General features: G+C 39.9%; 1 protein-coding gene across 6 annotated transcripts in view; it reads right to left on the bottom strand.

The window, feature by feature from the left end:
- Nucleotides 1-20,159, bottom strand: part of MAP7D3 (MAP7 domain containing 3) — a 42,423-nt gene that overhangs the window by 9,787 nt on the left and 12,477 nt on the right. For 2 of the 6 annotated variants that reach the window (XM_021548474.3, XM_021548475.2), the window contains exons 2-13: nucleotides 19,721-19,816; nucleotides 18,847-18,927; nucleotides 17,276-17,439; nucleotides 15,321-15,435; nucleotides 14,366-14,398; nucleotides 9,848-9,949; nucleotides 8,051-8,149; nucleotides 7,575-7,673; nucleotides 6,376-6,501; nucleotides 4,403-4,524; nucleotides 3,876-4,006; nucleotides 3,045-3,289 (exon numbers count right to left, since the gene is read on the bottom strand). In XM_021548474.3, coding sequence (XP_021404149.2) covers nucleotides 3,045-3,289; nucleotides 3,876-4,006; nucleotides 4,403-4,524; nucleotides 6,376-6,501; nucleotides 7,575-7,673; nucleotides 8,051-8,149; nucleotides 9,848-9,949; nucleotides 14,366-14,398; nucleotides 15,321-15,435; nucleotides 17,276-17,439; nucleotides 18,847-18,927; nucleotides 19,721-19,816 — 1,413 coding nt within the window. The remainder of the gene's footprint in view (nucleotides 1-3,044; nucleotides 3,290-3,875; nucleotides 4,007-4,402; nucleotides 4,525-6,375; nucleotides 6,502-7,574; nucleotides 7,674-8,050; nucleotides 8,150-9,847; nucleotides 9,950-14,365; nucleotides 14,399-15,320; nucleotides 15,436-17,275; nucleotides 17,440-18,846; nucleotides 18,928-19,720; nucleotides 19,817-20,159) is intronic. The other 4 variants (XM_031504781.2, XM_021548476.3, XM_021548477.3 and 1 more) reach the window with 4 other exon arrangements.

The raw sequence follows: 20,159 nt of genomic DNA, 5'->3' as shown, positions 1-20,159 counted from the left end.
AGCATTTCAGCACTGACGTATAGTGCAGGCACAGAGAGTGTTCTAACATTTAGATTTATCCAAAGCTGAGAAAACACCACCTCCCCAGACAACACATTACTTCTGATGTGGGAAAAAGTTGCAGTGATGTTGGTACTAACAAAAATCAGCCTGTTCCAAATTCGACCTCAGTCAGAAGAGGTCCTCCTCCTCCTGAGCAAGGAAAACCATTTTGCATTTACAAAAACCATTAGCAGATCTGCCTGTTCAAGATAGGCAGATATTTTTCTTCCAATATTCTGTAATTTACTAGGTTTCATTTACTGTTGCGAGTGTACAGCCATGAAGAAGTCAAAATGTCTCTCTCTGTCATATGAGTGTACTTTGTGTTCAGAGTACCCACTTTTCACAGCAGAGGCCAGTTTTTGTTGCACATTTGCAATCTCTCCCAGTTGTATCAAATCTGGTTGACATTTAATGTCAGGTTTAACCTAGCTCCCCTCCTCAAAACTGAACCTAAATAAGACAACCTAATGCACAGCAAGAAGCCTAAAGGTTTTTTACTTAAGTTCTAGGGTTACAGCATGATGACAGATTAAGTATAATATCAGGTACTGACAGAAGAAAATTAGTCACAACGTTCAGAACACTGCAGATATGTAAAGAACAGGAAGGAAAAAGAAGAAAGGGTTGGGGAGCTGCCCACTGCCTTTTCACTTCTGCAGTTTTATTGATGATTTCCATATGGGTATTTCAATACTGTTTTCATCTCCATGTACCCCTGTACAGGTGTTTCCACAGAGCAGGACATGAGATTTCTCAACATGATTGCTAACATGCCTTAAGAAAATTCAGTCTTTTACACTCAGCTACCTTTTCCTTGTATACCTAGTCATTACTGGTAAGAAGAGTCTTTTTATCAAAGGACTTCCCTTTTTGTAAGGGAAGGAAAAAAAGAGAGAAAAGGCAAGAGAAACAATCTCTGAACACTTGCAAAATGTAGTACTAGCTGGATGGAGGGAAGATTCTAAGGTAAGTAATTAATTCACAATTAATCTAGGAATCATATTTCAAAGCCTTCAATACCCAGATACAAAATGTGAGGCTCCATGATAGTTTATTACCTATCATCATGCATAAGGTGAGAGCTCATGAAGGAGCACTTCTTATGCTTTAAGTTGAACAAGCCTTTTAATTCTCAGAGAAGCTGCGAGAGGCTGCTGCCAGAAATGACAACTGCTCCAGTCACTGAAAAATAAAAAGTGTTTTACTGCAGAACAGTATATTGCAGTAGGAAGACACAAAAAACAAGACAAAAACTTGATTGCTGTCAGCAACAGGCAAACAAGTTCAGTTTGAAGGAGAAGAAATGGGATGAAGATACAAGTGCACAAAGCTGAAAGTAGGCTAAACCTACAAGACCTAGAGACTGATTTGCCACATGCCATTCACTGGTGTGCTCTGACTTCAGAAGCTGTCAGGGACAGGGAATTGAACCAACCCATGGGATGAACTGCTGACACAGACCTGTAAAATGAAAATTGCCTTGAAAACCGAGAGCAACTTCTTAATGAAAAAGATATTGCCTCACATAGCAATATCGCAGTGTACCAAACCATTAAAGGAGAGAAATGAAATAATCTCTTATTTTGAAGAACATGCCCACTTTTGTTCTATGTATCAAACAAAGAAAAAGAGCTTTGCCTAGCCCCAGTAGGAATCACTACAAAGATGACTATTTTGAGATAAAAACTAAGCTAAAAGGAAAACAGATAAACTGGGTTAATACAGTTTCAGAAGTCAGTGTAGAGATGAGATAGATCAGGCATCCAAGGAACAAGGACAGAGGTACTCGCTCCAAAACAACTGGAAGATACAGGACTAGGACACATTGTTATGGAGGCTTCAACCAACTGATGACATTGATCAGAAGTGATGATGCTCTGAGGCACACAAGACATTTATCCACAGTATGGTAGCACACTGAGGGATGGACTGCAAAGACAAAGGACGGGACACCAAAGATGGATGTGCAACTCCATACAAACATCCACCTCTGACAGCCAGGCTTCCTTCCACAGGAACACATGCCCAGAGAGCTCTACCATGAGTGCTTCAGGTGAATGACACTTCCTCACATCCAACAGAAGCCATATCAGAAGGAGTCTCAGAAGTGGCAGAGAAGAGGAGCAGCCCAGGGAAGCACACAGGAACCGCACATGCAGTAACGTGCAGCAAGCACATGTTCCCACTTACCTGGTGTGTGAGGGATTCACCCCCAGTACTGCCCACTGGCTGTAACTTACAGTCTAAAGATCCCTCCTTTTCCTGTCAAGGGTCCCTAAGTCCTTCTGCACAGTGTATTGCCTGCCAGATCTCATCAGAAGGCTCTCCCAGATTCTGCTGGAGATGGCAGCTGGCATTTTCGCCAGGGACAGAGGCCAGGCTCATGTGGCACAATGAAGAGGACTAGAAGACCAATTACTTATCTGCTATATGGCACTCCTTAATCTACCAGGATAACTTCTCAGTGTGACCTGTGAACTGATCACTCTTCCCCAAGGCAGCAGTGATTACACGCTCACTGAAACTTAGGACAAGGTAGCCTTCAAGCATTGTGAAAACTCATCCTGTGATGAACAGGAGCTGATTTTGTCCCCCAAGAAGGTCTCTACAGGAGCATTTTAAGAACTACCAACTGAACTGAAAGACCTTTCTGTAGTTTAACTACTAACTTTACAAACTTAAGCTAGCAGATCCCTCAGCTAGAGCAGCTGAAGCCCAAAAGGCAAAGAGGATTTCTGCTTTTCTTAAAATTAAGTACAAGTAGTAATATTGAAAGCTCCTGATTTAAATTTCAAAGTCAAATAAACCAACTACTGCATTAAAATTCACATCCCCAAGTCATACCATGAAAAACTATTATATAATAAAGCAATGAACAGCTTCTGCCTTAAAGCATCCTACCCTGCAGGGCTCTGCCTCACGAGCCAGCTGTTCCCCACTCCTAGCACACACTGGAGAGGCCTGGAGCAGGAGTGAGTCAGACATTGAGAAACACCCACCTTCTTTGGTCTTTGTGCTAGCTGCTCCTGCATCCCTCTCCAAGGCTGGGGAAGCACCTTGATCTTGTCCTACTCCTTCTGTGCTTTTATCCTTTGGTTTGCTCTCTGCTTCAGTTTTCTTTTTGGTAATGTTTATAACACTTGGTGTGAGAGATGGGCGCTGGATGGGTGCTGATTTAGAGACTGGAGTAGGAGATGGTGGTCTTTGTTTAGACACACCAGGTGAAGGTGGGCGAGTCTTCTGTCTGTTGAAATAAAGAATATTTTTCAGAGCTAACAATGAAAACCTCAACCACGCACCTGAGGAGAGCAGTCTCCTTTGTTTAGTTTATATTACATATTTCACTTTCAAAAATAAATCCACCCACAAATTACTGGTGCCTTCCCCATAAAACTTAAACCAGAATTCCAAGAAACCTTGGGCAACCAGCCTTGCTACTTGGGGGCTAACATCAAAACAGGACTGCTAGCCCAGATCTCCATTTACTCCTCATCTAGGATGAACGTTGTGATTCCTTCCAAGAAACTTCCTATGCTAATACAGGTGGATCACTTCATTCAAAAGTTTGCAGGCTTTTGCTGGTTTTAGTGCACAGACTGCACAGAAGATTAGGGTGCACAACAAAAGTTGGGGTAAAAGCTGCATCCCTACTGTGGGAAAGGGAAATTGGACCCAAAATGACGACTTTTCTGTACAAACACAGCACAGCATAGGTCATCCAAACTCTAACAGCTCAATTGTCTTGAGACAGGAAGAAGCCTTCAATTTGTGCTGAATAAAAGGTGTTTACACATACCTGACAGCAGAAGAGGTTTAACCTGGGCACGTACCTGACTGCAGAAGGGGACGGAGGACGCTTCACCAAATTAGCAGGAGAGGGGGATCTTCTATGGGCAGACACAGATGGCGAGGGAGGGCGCCTCAAGCCAGAACCTGGGGATGGTTTTTCTGTCTCTGATTTCTAGAAGATACACAAAAACAAAATACTGCTGACTCTCTAGAATACATTGCAGACAAAGGAGCTGCTATTTCAACAAACAAGCAAGTGGTCAACAAGACACACTTTGAATTTCTTTTATGTTCCAAAACACAGACCTGGTCTGTGTTTAATTTTTACATAAATTAAAGTTTGGGAACCATAAGCAGCAAACAATATGCCTTCAAGATAAAAGAGAGATCAAGTACCATACAATTCCAATTGGATTTTAATACTCTGTATTTTCTAGGCAAATGCTACTGTACATTTCATTAATGCTTATTGAAAGCAGCCGCAAAGAGGGGAAACAGGATCCCATCCTGAGCTGTTGCAACCCCCCCAGATTAACAGAAACTTAATTCCTCTGGGTTTTCAACAAACCTGGGTTGAATCAGGTGAACTTGCATCAGATGAAGACACAGAGGACTTCAACCTGTCGATGCTACGGCTGCGCACCGGCACTTTAGGAGCTGGGACTGGGGAACTGATGGAACTGGCTGAAGCTGAACGAGGACAGAGGTGAGATTCTATAAAAGTTAGGAATTTGACAAGACAAAACAAGAACCAAGTGCACAGCATAAGAGCAGGAGAGAAGGAAGAGGGAGAAAAAGAGAAAGAGATATTGTGTGTGTTAGAAACCGTACAGGGAAACACCGCAGGCAGTGCACAGTGCAACGGGTCACAGACAGACACCACCACACAATTAGTACTTGGGAAGCAACAGCACCAAGAATAAACACTCTGAAAGCAGCAGTCTGGAGTAGATAAAAATAAAATGCTTTTCCAAAAATGGACCAAATTTGTAGTACAGCAGCATTACTTTAATTTTAGTCAAGTTGCATTTGATCACAACTGCTTCTGTATCAAAGGCTTACATCTTTCCTGACAATTTCTTCATGACAGGTTCAGATTTCAAGCATGTTTCCTCTATACTCAAGGAGGAAACCTCCCTTCTTTTCAAAGGTGATGTAAAAAAGGTCAACTATTTAACTATGATACCTTTCCTACCTGAAGTGTCACTCTCTTCACATATAAGATACTAGAAGAAATTTTATCTTACTACTTTTTTACTAACACGATCACAGACAGATAAGCACACATAGATGCAAAAATATTCTAAAACTAGATATTGGATTCTTCTGTAATTCAAATAAATTGTGACAAATGAAGCACATAGTTTTGTAACTAACTTTATGGAAAATACATTTTATTTTTGTATTTGCAGCATTTGTGCAAAGAGACCTGCATTCTGTTTGTGCACAGGTTGTGTTAAAGCACAGGTACTTTTCTACTGAAATGAAAAAAGTACCTCTAAGTAAACTCATAAAAATGTATCTTTAGTTCAGCAATAATGAGTGTCACATGCTAACAGTAACAGAAAAATGATGGCATTTCCCCACATGACATGAACTGAATAATTTATGGTAAAATAAAAGCAGCACATACACAGGTGTGTAAAAATATGACTATTGGTGACAAACCAAAAAATAAAACCTGGTTATTAGGCAAGGGGAACAGTGTGGAAATGTCACCGTTACTGACAAGGACCAAGTGAAATGGTGTAAGATAAAAAATAAAGATGTGATTTCATACTAAAGAAGAAACAGGCAAAACTGATAACACAAGATGAAGGTAAAAGAAGAGAAAGGACTCCACATTGGTTCCAGAGATGCATTTACTGGGGCATTATTAATTAACCAGTAACAATTCCAGGACATGTGGGATGCAGCTAGGGGGGCTTGCCCATGATGCAAATTCCTGCTCTAGTAAACTGAGCTTGCTGTGGACATATCAGGTCAGTCTGGACCAACACAAAACTGCTTGAGTCAGCCAGGGTTTCTCTCTTCTATTATACCCTGACTTCTCTTATCAGCTGAACAAAGCCAGCTCAGGGCTCACTGTACTTATCTAAAGGTAACTCTATTGTCATGTTCCTGCAAGAGTTTCTTCCCCTAAGTTTTGCACTTTGAAATTTTAAGTTTGCTTGTTTTTTTTTTTTTCCCTTTCATAACCTAGTACTACTCTAACCACAATGTCTGAGATTGAGTTGAGGGTACAAATGCAGGTCTCTGTCAGTTAAAAAAAACCACACACAGTTAAAAAATCCCCAGAATGAACACCAGCATCTGGTTCTCTGCAGAGCAAGTAAATCAGCACTGCAGTTTAAAAGCTAATATTATTATATGGTTTTGTAAAGTAAACATGCAACACAGCATGGGTAAGTAATATTACACACAACCATGTATTAACTGTCTGATTCAGACAGAAGTGTAGCACAGTTAGCAGCTACCATCTACGTTCTTGCTTGAAGAGCAAGTGTGTAAGATTTTGAGGCTTTGCTGCCCTCCTGTTACCTGAGGGGTCCTGTCCATCAGCCGACAAGGTAGCAGCACTTTTGCTCCTAGCTAGGGAGGCCTGTGTGGGGGCCAGGAGGCGGCTGATTACGCTACTGTCCAGGGGACTGAGCTGGGAGCGACGAGCTGGACACAGGAACAAACCAAAAAGGATCCAACATGAAATCATATCACGGAAAAGACAAGCAGTACAAAGCAAAGGAAGAATGAGCATTGTTGCAAATCGTAACAGTTTTGGAAGAACAATACTGAAGTCATGGAGGGGGAATTCCAAACTAAAAGCACAGAAGGGTTAAACAGTGCAATCTCTTATGCTGCACTTCCTGTTCTTGTCTTGCTTAGTACAAGTCATTTTAAAGTGCAGAGACTGGCACGTGTACAACAGAGGTAAATGCTGAATCCAGTCAAAGTATGAGACATTTTTGACTGAGCTCTTCAGAGCTACATTCTCTAGATTGCAGGAAAGGCTGTTTTGACATAATAAACAGAAGGCTTGCAAGTCAAAGCCAGCAGTTATGGTCAAGCATCGCCTGCACACACAGATTCACATGGACAGCACCCAACATTCTCTCACACAGGAAAGATTCTGAAGCAGAAATAATTTCAACTGTTGGCAACTGCTGCTAAAAAGGAAAGTTTCAGAATTGTTAACTCAGAGGGAAAAACATGTTAGACAAGGTGCTATTCTCCAGGTTTAGGAGGAGTTCCTAGGAATGAGGTTATTTTTAACCTAGTTGGGAATACACAGACCAAAAGAGACTAAAGTGAGAACAGGTTTCTTCCTTCTGCATGCACATGGTTTACTCCAGCAGCAGGAACAGAGAAGTTGCTTTTAAACTGAATAATGAAATGGAATTTAAAAAGCAAAGGTAAGATTTAACTAAGAAGTGAACAGATCAGTGACATTTTTACCATTTCTGACCCTTCAGTCTACCAGCTCTCAAACAGATTGCTTTATTAAGCAGACACATATTGCTATCTGTTTGCAGTGCCATATAATAAAGACTAAGGCTGCCTTAGAGGATTTCTTTTTCTGTCCAGAAGTAAAAATTTAACTTATACAATTTTATATTTAACACTGGGTAACTAAAAAACCATTTAAATGTCCTAGAAATTTAAGAACTTAGGAAGCTAGTGTAATCAAGCCCATCCAAACTTAAAAGGCTTTTTAAAAATATTTGATTTTATGAAACAACCACCTGTTTTTTCTTCCTTTTTCACTTTTTCTAGCTCTGGAGAGGATTGGGGTTTACTACTCATTCTACTCAAAGATGTGCTCCTCTTCTTTTCTGTTCCTCCTAGAGACCAAGCGTAAGGAAGATTATTTTTAACAAGATATGATTTTCTAACTTGCCATCCCATGCTTTGCTTTTACCAATCAGCTAAAACCATCAATGTATCATTATGAAGCACTATTTTCTCATGAGTTAAATGGTTTGGCTACCATTTGTCTACTTTCCCCCCACCCTTCCACATTTCAGAGGAATAAGGCTGGTTTAGAGACAGTTACCCAATATCTGGCACTGCAATGTGCATAATTATATTTATGCCACAGTGCACAGACTGCATGAATGCCTGAGTGCAAACATTTATAATGGAACTGGGACATGGTTTAAAGTCATTGAATATCCCATTTACTGCCTCCCAACTCTCAAAACAAACTGGTTTCTAGCACCTTTCTGTTCCACCTGCGAACCTTTGGGTGCTGACTGCTGGGAATGTGGAGGGACTTTGTTACTCAGTCTGTTTAATGAGGCACTTCTCTTTGTGGTACCTGGAAGTGAAAGTGCATGGATTAATTATGCTCAAAAGCCCAGAGGTACCCTCCAACACCTGCCCCACTTCCCTAAGAGAGAGAGGAATGATTAAGTTGCTTTATAATATTAAATTCTTCATAAGCAGAAAAACTGGATCAGGGAAGAACCACTTCATATAAAGCATTACTTCTTTAATTTCTGCATGTTTCTGATCACAGCAGTAGTATGTCAGCCACAACAGATTCTTGTTTGATCTATGGAGGCCATCCTTGTACATACTTAAAATACACCAGAATTTTAAAAGACAACTGCTCACAGTCTCTATGAGTATGAGTGAGCCTAGAATTAACACAGTAGTAAGTGGAGATACTCCACTGATCCAGGACAAGCATAATTTTCTCATTTCCACATTCTGCTCCTTCACCCTCCCAGGCACACATGCACAACAGAAGCAATCTGGTTTATTTTAGGACTGTATCTTATGTCCTGTGAATTTACCCATCTTTTTACCAAACATACAGTTCTCCCCAAGTGTCAGATTGAGAGCACAGGATCACTCTAAGTCACCCTCTCACCTCTGATCACATAGATCACTTGGAGTCCTGTCCAAATTTGTTGTATTTCAAGCCACCTGAGAATATTTCCTCCGAAGTGACTAAGGATTCACAAAGGATTTCAGGGTATGACAGTAAGTTTGAAAGCAATCCCAATTAGTTGATAATTAGTTACTTCCTTTGTAAGAGGTTTAATTTGTACTTTACAACCCTGCTTCTGACTCATATCCAGAGCTGAACCCTGCAGACACATAATATATAAATATAATTTAAAATCACAAGCAGCCTCCAGTGACTCAGAGCCCCTGCCAGTATAAATATAGTCACTGATTTCCCCATCAGGCACAGAATGGATGATCACAAATTTTTCTGCTGCATCACCTTCCAACATGAACCAGCAAAACCACCTTTAGCTGTGTCTGTGTCAGGGATTCTTTTAGCTCAGTTTGCTTCATCAGAGGTTGCAGCCTGGCAGAACACTGCAGCACACACCTAGCTGAATCTGCTTTTGTATTAAACAGCTTTTAGCTTATTCATCATTTTAGAAAAACAAAAAAGCAAAAGCAAAATCCTCCATGTTTGTGATATAGGCAGGTTCATACAAAACTCTGGGAAGATTCCAAATTAACAAAATCTCATGCTAAAACAAGCCAAAATATATGCTCCTACAAATAGTTTTTATTTATCTTAACAAGTATGTTGGGACAATTCTTTATCATAATTGATTTTTTCCCCTCTCATTGGCAATCAAATGACTGAAGCTGTCTAACAGAAAAGGACAGACTTTATTTTCATACTATGTCTATTTTGCTGAAATTTTAGAGTGTGAATTAAGGCATGCAAATCCACAGAGATGATGGGAAATTATCTGTGAATCATTAACCAAGATTTGACTTTAGTAACAGAATTACAGAAATAAAAAAATTAAAAACCAGCAGTTTTTACCATCGCTCTTCTCCTCTAACAGAGATCACATCAACTGGGTCAAAACCCTGAACAGTCAGGCTGGATTAAGAAATTGCATGAAATGCATCTGAGATCAAAATATGAAGTGAGTCACACAGCAGGGGAGGAGGGAGGAATTTTCCTTCCACCTCCTGTCTCCTCCCCAGGCACAGTTGAGCAGTGCCCTGCTCCCAGCAGCCACACACCCCCACTTACTTCGATCTGAGGCATTCAGAGGAGCTGCAGACGAGGACAGGCATTTGCTCACGGCAGCCTCTGCCTGTTTGAGGTTGGCTGTGGAGGGCGAGCGTTTGCTGGCTGTGGAGAGAAGTGATACCTTTAGAAGTCACCCTCATCCTGAGCCTTTCACACCTTGCTGGGAGCTCACTCTCCAGGTATTACATCCTGAAAGCTATTTACATTTTTGTTTGATGATAAACACAAAATTTTGTTTTCCTTTGAACAGGCTTGGTACCATTAGCACCAGCTGGGACAGGCACAGGAAAGGTAGAATTTAGTGGAGTCATGCCAAAATTTATGCATGTGTGTGTGAACAGGGGATTTTTAAACCCTGTACCCCTAACATATAAAGACAAAAGCTACTGAGGTTGTCTGTTGTTACCAGACTGGTAAGACACAGAAAATAACAACAAAATCAGGAAAATTTCTTTCTTCATTCAAACCAGTTTTTTAATCACTAGTTAATAAATCTAAACCATTTTTGGAGGAATAAAACCAAGTCCTAAGGAAAGGCAAGAAAGCATTCTTATTTCTGATCGCTTCACAAAGATTGCTGTATTTTAGAAATTGCCAATTTTTCTCTAAAAGCTACTCTTAAGTTCATGTTTCTTATCAAATCTGCAATTTTTCAGAAAAAAACTGCCACAAGAGGCATTAATTTCTTTTGGTATGTGTATACAGATACATATACACACATAAAGATCACATTTCGTGTGGCAGAACTGCAAGTTTATTACAAGGCAGATAAATACCTGCTTTTTAATTTCAAATAATGTACTTTCAGGATGAACACTACTCCAGAGTGTGAAAGCACTGGAAAAAAACCCCATACAACTGTTGCTACAGAAACTCAGTAAGCAGAAAACATAAATGTACATAGAGGGGTGCAGACCAGCACAACAAACATGAAATTCTATACATCTAATACAAGTAATTGATTTCACTGACACATTGCACAAGCAAAGATGATTAATCTGAACTCATTAGTGCATAAATACCAAAGGACACAGCAGCACTACTCACCACAGAGGCAACATCTTTTCCCTTTGCCAGCATGCTACAGCAGCCCCTTATAGCCAGAGCCAGGATATAAGGATTCCTATGGACAGCCTATGGGAAGCTCTTGGCACAGTGAACAAGAGCAAAGTCCCCTGGGATAAGAGGAAGATCTACTGAATCTAGTTTAGAAATTAAGATCTGAGCTTAGTGGACACTTTCCCAACATAACAAAATGAAGAAGAAAAAAAAAAAGGGGGGCATTTTGTGAATGGAGTCTGAGAACTGGGATAACTAAACAGCCTTAAGAGGTTTCATATACAAAAATCAGGAAGCTCATAATTTATGTGTTTGGGTGCTTTTGAAGGGGAAGGCTACCCCCTAGTGTCTGCTCTTTAAAGGAAATCCTGCCTCCTGCCTGAACTCAACTGAGTCCATGGCCTCCAAACATCACAGAGACACTTCACACAAATTTCTCTTGGTTCAATTTAGCACTTCAGCACTTGTATGAAATATGAGATTTGGTCTATCACCTACTGGGACCCAGGAACAGAGGTCAATGCTTTTTCAAGCAATACATCTGCATGATCAGATGGCCTCAACTTCTTCCCTACCTCATTACAGAACAGCTTCTGCAAACTATAAAGCTCCTTTTTCTAATAAAAAAAAAAGCTTTAGAAGACAACCGGACTGACTGGCTCAGGAATATCCTGCCTATGTAGCACCATTTGAAAAAGTATCCCAAATAACGTCTTCGGGGGAATGTTAGAAAACATCCATTAAGGGGTTTGAAATCAAGAAGCACACAGCCCATGTGACACCAACTTCTCTATTTTGCTAATGGAGGGGGAAAGCAAACTGCAGCAGTAGAGCTGAAGAAAGCACATGTCTGCCATACAGCAGGACTTGGACTGGGCAAGGAGCTGGAAAACATGGGATCTTAAGAAAATCACTCAGAATGAGGAGCTTTCAATCCTCCCAAGGTTTCACTGAGAGGGTGCTGCAGCATTGCCTGAGGCTGGATAACATAAGGCTACATGAAATAAGATCAGCTGTCTCTCACTTCCTTCCAAATTTCTAGTAGGACAAGGAAGCTCTTTATTTAGCAAGGAAAGGCTCTGGCAGCCCCATTTCTATTCTAAAAGCATGTCTCCAGTCCTGATGCACCTGAACCTCTAGTTCTGCTCAGCAGGCACCACTAAAACACCCCCTTTACCAGGACTGTCATCAAGGAGACTTTATTGCACAGCTTGGCCATTTCTCTTGGCAGACCCACACCCTGCCTGCTTCATCTTAGCACTGACAGCAATGCCATTAATGTAACACTTGACTCTAGGGCTTTCATCCATTTTTCCATTTCTCCATCAGCAGAATCCCTGCTGTGGTCTCATGAATCACACTAAACATCCCACAGAACTGCTGATGGCTGGGGAAATGTTCCATTACATGGGCTTCACTTTCCAGAGCACACTATCACCCAAAACCTCTGCTCTGCCACTCAATGTTCCTAAATATTACTGTTGACACACCCTGTTCACGGAAGACATATCCTATTCTGCATTTTTTTTTGCACAGCACTACAACTGACAAGAATGCCTTTTGTCCTAAAATATTTAAAGAATATTTGAAATCAGTTCCCCAAATGGTTCTCATTTTAAGAAATGGGGCTTTAATCCCAAATCTACCACAGAATTTGACAGTGGAAGTATAATAATGGATTCAAATTTGCTCAAAACATGCAGTTAGAGAAGATGCACTATTCAGCTACAATGATGTAATGGAGTAGAGCTCATATAGTGTCATTTTTCAGAGTAAAAAAAAGGTAATTGTTGTCTTTCCAGAAAATGTGCAAATATACAGCAAAATGGACCATATAAGGATTTTTTAGAAAGCCAGCTGGATTTAAGTATCCCACATGTCTTAGGTAGATTTTCAATAATAATTAAGTAATGAGCTCCCAAAGTTAAAAAGACCTACCCTGAAATAGGAATAAATATGAGAAATGTAAAACCAGTCATGGTTCCACATTATACACCCCACAGATCATAGCTTCATGTTTGAAACATTAACATAAAATCAAACACAATTTTAAAACAATGTGGGTGCACAAGGGTTTGACTAGGACATTGCATTACCTGTTTATCTCCATTGCAATTTTTTTTCCAGATTGGTGCCAAGTTATCCAAATTGATCTACTGCTCCTGAACTATCTGCATAGTCACTTTATGATGCATAAATCACAGTTTAAGCACTTATTACATCAGGAGCATTTGTGTTAGAAGACATTTTATCTTAAATGTGCTTCAGCAGCACTGAAGATCCTCCACAACGGAAAGGACAGACAAGGCTCATTTCCTCACATAAGTCAGGAGAGAGCAAAGAACATTATTTTGTGTTTGTTAGAAGAATAAAACACACTGCTTTCTTAAAGATGTAAGGCAAATGTGATTTCCCAGTTTCAAGGTTAAATGATATTTGGTAGTCTGAGATACAGTGAATGGATTTATATATGTATCCAAGGAACACATGTAAAGCAGATAAACCAACCCAGCCAAACTGGCTCATTTTGGAGAAAATTAGGGACTCATGATGTGCAGGGCAAGGGAAGAGAAAAGTTAACTAAAATACATATGCTTCTGCTGTGTTGACAGAGTTGTTAACCATACTCAGTCAGACCTTCACTGCAGTTTCAAGTCTCACTTGTCTGTGTCACAGACAGCTGCACTGCATTAGTAACGTTGTGGGCATGCACAGACTGTCAGAATTCAGATTCAGCTGAGTCTCAGCTGAGAGTTTTCATCTCAATCTAGCCACAAGAAATAATTTTCCTTATTAAACATATGTATCAGTGATCCAAAGCATTTCTATGAATGGCCTAGTCTGTGCACTAGAAAGTGCCAGAAATCCAATGAAAACACATTTCTTGAATAGAATTATTTTTAGGTAATTGGGAAAGCTCTGATTTTGCAATACCCTTAATAGAAAAATTATTAAACTGCTCAAGAGACTCATTCCCTTTCACAAAGTTTCACTAAAATATCATTTGATTTTGCAAATGTTACTTCAACTGCTGGTAAACCAAAGCAAGAAGGAAACAAACCAAGACCTACAATGTAATTTTTGCAAAGTAATGAAACAGTCTGAAACTGCCCTTAAACCCTCCAAACCTTAGACCACTGAACTAATTCATATTCAAATACTTGCCCACAGAAATTTCTCTTCTCCTTGTGCTCTTTAAAAACCCAAATGAACATAAGCCTTTCCCTTAAAATCCACTCAGCATGCCATGACTTAAGCCATAGTTGAATTAGCTGGGAGGGATAGCCAAAATGAGGGGGCCTGCTTTCTACTTAGGGAATCACATTTGTTGCACAGCTGGCCAAGATCCAGGAAAAGATCTATAAGAAGATGGTTTTTCTTAGTGTGAGAAGAACTCAAGCTTAAAAGGTTAGTAGTGAATGCAAAATAACAGAAAAAGAAAATTTTATAAATCTGTACCACCAGCTCCACCTTCATCTGTGCTCTGCTGTTCTGTAGAAGAAGAAGGTTTGTAAGCTAAGTCATGAGGTCAAATAGCAAAAAAATGCAAGTTAACCAAAAAATGGGGATGCTGCATATCATAATGACAACTGATATCAAAGCACTTTCAAACATGTTACAAACACACACTCAAGCTGACAGAAAATAACAGTACCATACTCAGTACAATTCCACCAATACAGAGGATAGGCAGAACTGAAATATTTTTTAAAATTTATTTTATTCCTGGCCAATAACTTACACTATTTATAGGTGGTTAGGTAGTGTGTGAAAAGATCCCTTCTACTGCAATCTTTATTTGCTGGTCTGATTTCAGAATGCTTACAAGTAGAAACAGTTAATTGTGAAACAGGAAATTATCTGAGCTCAAATTAAAGACTGTTAAAATGCATCACCTAATCCAGAATAGAATCCATGTTCCAAGAAGCTTGGACTGACCAATGCATTTCCTTACCCACTACTGGACAGTCAAATAATCAGTCAGCATTCCCTAACTCCAAGGGCGTGTTTAAAACATTTTAGATGTGATATTAGAGTACAACTGGGTACTTTTGGTTTAATCACCAGTCTTGGCACTCCACTACATGAACTGCATTTGAAGGACTCTCAATTATCTTAATATTACAGATCATAATTCCCCTTATCTGATGCTTGAGGGCTGGCAGTGCTGTCATGTGTTGTATTTCCCATAGAGCTTCTCTCCAGCTCTTCCCAAGGTCAGAAATAGCTCTAAATCTGAGCAGCATTTCAGGGCAAGTACAGATATGACACCTTCCCATGAGCCAGTCACAGATCCTGCTTTAAAATCCCAGATAGGAAAGGATGCCCAGGTCCCTGTGAATTGTGCTGCATTTGCCAATGTTCACACAGAATATTCTGTGATTTCAGTCCTACTAAAAGCAGTGCTGCTTACCTGTTTTGCCTTCTGAGTCTGGAGTTACAGACCCTCCCCACGACCATCTCTTCTGTCGTGTTTCCAGCCGCTGACTCCGTTCCAAGGTGCGATGCAGAACTGCTTCATAGCGCTCCTACCAAACAACATCTCCATGAAGCTTCTAACTGTTAACCACAGCCACGCCAGGAAACAAAATACAGACCACCCCCAGTATGATTTATCATCTTTTTTACCAGGATTTTGTTACAAAAATTATCATGCAAAGAATGTTGGAGGCAATTAATGGCTTCAAAACACTGCAAACATGATTAGGTCGAGCTAAAGCACAGATAATCTATTCTGCTCTTTACTTAAAATAGCCACCAAACAGATTTCCTATTCAGAAAACAGCACTACTGATTTTCTAAATAGGGATGAACCCCAAACTGAGCAAAAGTCATCTGTTACCCTTGAAACTATTTCTATAATGAAGTTATTTCTAAAAGGTGATAAAAAATCTCCATTGTAAAATACCAAGTATAAAGTTATTTGTAATTTCAAAGAACTATAAAAACAATGACTGGGTCTTAACAGATGCTGAAATTATGAGAGGTTGAGATGTGATGAAACCAGGAACTGCAAGGCATAAAGGCAAAACTACAAAAGAAGACCAATCAAGTTCAGGCCCCAGCAATCACTCCTGACAAGGGGCTGAAAGAAGCTTTCACTGCTGTCTCCAGAACTAGTAACTGCCTGCAGGGGAGCTTTAGCTCTTGCGCATAAAAATGAACCGTAACCATGCTAGACTCCTTCTTGCCAGCCAGGTTTCCACACGTGTCAACAACACATTTCTCTTCTGGAATAGCTATATCCCAAGTGATCTCTTGAAGCAGTATTTTCTGCAGATACACTGCAGTAAGATGTCAAGGGAACTCATTATACAGCCATTTCTCCCACTTGGGGACACTAGACTTTCACCTGCTTTCAACACCATTTCACAACACAAACTAAAAAAGTCACTGTGCAAAACACACAATGTCAACCTGGAAAGAAGGGAGGATTCTGCTCACTGACAAAAGATAAAATTAAAAGTTTTTGTTTGAAATATAAAGCTTAGTTTCCCCTCTGTTAGAGAAACCTGAACTAGAGTTTACCTAAGGTGCCAAAGTACCCAGACATTATGTAATCTGTAGATTGTATTTCCATGGAGGTATCTGCAGTGCAGTAATTCTTCAGTCAGAGCTAGACATAAGCTTCACTTTACAAATGACAGAAATGAGCTCAAGACCTCAATATAGTGAGCTACAGAGATGTGCAGAATGACTGAGGAGCTATGGAGAGGTATATGAATCCTCATGTCAGCTACTTCTCAAAAGGATGGAATAACTTCATGTATTTATTTCTGCTGCCAGCTTCTATCCTCAAGTGAGTCCCAAACTCAAACACTGCCCTGCCTGTCCATGTGCAGTCAGAGCAAAGGCCAGTTGAGCACAGTCACTACACAGTTCAAAGCAGCAAATGACAAATACACAGATAACATCACCACCTTTCATCATACAGGAATGAATTCAGGTTTAGAAGAATTAAGAGAATGTGAGTCTCAGGCCACATCAGGGCCTGAGAAGGAAGCAAGACACAGAAATAAGAGAAGTAAGTCTAAGACCTGTCACCTATGTTGATTTACAGACAAAATCTACAAAGTGCTCTGAAGGCATTTGGAAATCTAGGAATATGGAGTGGGGGTTTTGCTCAAGTGAAAAATAACCAGTGGTCAAACAGCTACAGCTCCTGAAGTCCTGAATGCCTCAGCTATAGCTAAAGCTCTATGGGGAAGGTGAACATGTGCCTACATAGCCCACTGTAGATGTGGAAAATACTTTTCTTTCTAACACATTCATAATTTCCCTGAGTTTCTCATTCACAGCACTTCAGAGCATGGTAATGTAGGAAAACCATGTAGCTCTTTTAATCTATGGAACTTTGATGTGTGTTACCTTTTCCTCCTCTATTTTTTGTTTCCTCTTCTCTTCTACTGCTGCCCTCCGTTGTTCCTCTTTTTGCTTCATTTCTTTTAGCTTTCTCTGCCTTTCTTCTAACTGTTTTTCATACTGGAGTTTTGCCTTTCTCTCCTTTTCAAGGATCTGTGTCTCTTTGGCAGCTGTAAAAATATTTTTAAGAAAAAATTAAAATCAAACTTAGCCATTCATTGATATTGCAATACAACTTACAAGCAAGGGACTATCCAAGTATAATTCTTACCACCTGAAGTGAAAATGTACAGGAAGATGAGCTTGCAGAGGTGACAACAGACAAGAGACTCATCTTTAATTCTGTCCCCAGGCTGGAAGTGGAATTAGAACTTTGCCTGCTACTAGGCTTTACTGTCTAGACAGGAATATCAGGATATGTATATTCCCTATATTAAGCATACACTTTTCTTACCAACATAATGGTGATGTCTCTGTAAGGAAGCAGTAAATTAAAAATGAAAAAGTAGAATTTTTTATGTTGTATCTTTTTTGGTTTTTAAAACAAAATATAGTAATATTTAAGGCACTGAGTGATAAGATGGGAAGACCCTACAGTTCCTGTATTGGAGTTCAAAATAGTTGTATCACCATTCTCTGCAGCCTCCACCAAGAAACAGCTGTGTGCAGTCCAACAGGAAGCCTCAGGTCCTGTGACACACAGCTAGAATTCACAGAGAATTTTCCATGGCCAGACAGATGAAATGAACCAAGAGACCAGATAATCACACCAACAATGCACAGGCAGCATCTACACACAGGGCCCCCAAAATATTTCTGAATTTTATATGCATCATAATACTACCCTGTTTTAGGATAACACAGTAATTCCTGTTGTTGTGGGTCTTTGCTTTTATGTTGAGAAACAAACAAACAGCTCAGAGAGACATCTCACCAGCTGGGAGCCCAAGACCCAGGACTGCAGGGCACACTGTGACCCCTTCATCTCCTGCTACATACACATGCACTGATTCACATCACAAACAGCATAAAGCTGGGCAAGAGTTTTCTGCTGCTATCCAGTCTCAGATTCCCTGCTAAGATAAAGTGTATACTGCTGACACTTCAGTACAGGAGTCATTTCAGTGTGCTGGGAAACAAGGGAGGCAGTGTTCAAGGCAAACAAGCCATTCAAGTAGATAAATCTTTTTTGGTTTTCTCTGAATCAGCATTCTCCAAACATCAGTCTTCAGGGCTATAGGAAGGAGTTCTAAGCTAAAAGTTCTATTTTCCAAAGTGTTTTTGTTAGGGCTTTCAATGAGGAATTAGCTAAATTTGCTGGTTGGTCGCTAAAAAATGGAAGGTCAGAAGTGACACAGAGCTTCAACAAGCTAAAATTCTCTACAGAGTTCTCCTCTCAAATCAAGAACTTCTTCATTCAGGTTCACAGATGGACACTGATGCAAGACCAAGAGCAGACTTTGTTTCTTGTCCCCAGCAAGCTGACAAAAAGTGACAGAACATGGAATAAGGGGGACAGTAATTCCTTTAAGAGAAACATTTTAGAAAATGGTATTTTAAATGAAACATGAAAATACCATGTTGCTTTTCCCGCTCTTCTCTACGCTCCCTGGCCAGTCTTTGCCTTTCTTCTGTTCTTAGCATGGAACCATCTATCACTGTCAAAACAAAAATTGAAGACATATAATTGTCAATGACTTTGAACATTCAAATTTATATAAAATGTCAAAAGTCTTTACTATCAAAAGGAGAATGAAACTTCCTGAGAGATGCACACACCACCAAATCACTGCACACTCTATATAGAGATTAAAAGATACCATCTGAAAAATTCACAGAAAGCTGAACATCCTCCTCTTCCCCTTTTTCATTCCCTCACAACATTTTTAATAGTTGCAAGAGAAAGCAGACATCATATTAAAGTCTCCATAGGGATAGTCAAAGGAAAGCCTAAGAAGTCAGATGTGTGAGAACATACCCTCTTCCATATTCAGCCCTGATCCTCATTCTTGTACATATTAACTCCCATAAACAAGAATGACAGGAATTTAGGAAAATGTCATCTGGGAACAGATAGTTCACCTGTCATGACAAATTCAGAGCACTGTAGGACAGCTAATTTACAGACTAAGCAGAACCAAGACTTAAGCAGTCTTTGCAGGAATAAAAACTTGAATTTCAGCAGGAAGTGAGCTGGTAACTTGCCCAGTTACCATCATTTATCTTTGCTGTCATGTCCTGCTTACAAAACAGGCAATTTCCACTGAACTCTGAGCCAGTCAAAAACAGAAATCTGTCATCAAAACCAAACCTACAAACCATCTACCAGGTGCTCTGATGCCTCCTGAAGAAAGAGCACCAAACCTCTCTCTAAATATGTTCTTTTCAATCCCTACTAACCCTCGCTTGTGAGCCCAGCACTTCATTAAGAGCAATGACCTGTAATTATACCTGGTTTAGTTGCTGTCTTTATTGAGGTCTGGACTGCAAGAGGGCTAATGCCACTTTGGCTTCTTCTTTCTTCTGCAATGGCTTGGGCTGCAGCAACTGTGAGAAAGAATCAATCCACATTAAGAAAAGCTCTACAACTGAAACTCATTAAATAAATATCTAAAATAAATACATCAAATTCTACTTGAGGTCGCTGATGCTTTTATTAAACAACTAACTGAGGGTTGCTCAGCTTCTAAGGAAAAACTTGTCAAATGAGACTTGAGACCGGGCATAGCTTTTCATTGTAAAAACATTTATCAAACCTTATGTTTTAAGACTATAGAGTTTCAAAGATCAAACTTATTAAATAACTCTTCTAGAATTAACTCCATTATTTTGCATAGTTATATGTGACTTACATTTAATAACAGAAACTCCTTGCTACCACGTGAGCATC

This window comes from Lonchura striata, chromosome 14, assembly GCF_046129695.1.
Source record: "Lonchura striata isolate bLonStr1 chromosome 14, bLonStr1.mat, whole genome shotgun sequence".
In the NCBI taxonomy this organism is placed as follows: Eukaryota; Metazoa; Chordata; class Aves; order Passeriformes; family Estrildidae; genus Lonchura; species Lonchura striata.
The sequence above is the reverse complement of the archived record's forward strand: the minus strand, read 5'-3'. Positions and strand labels throughout refer to the sequence as shown.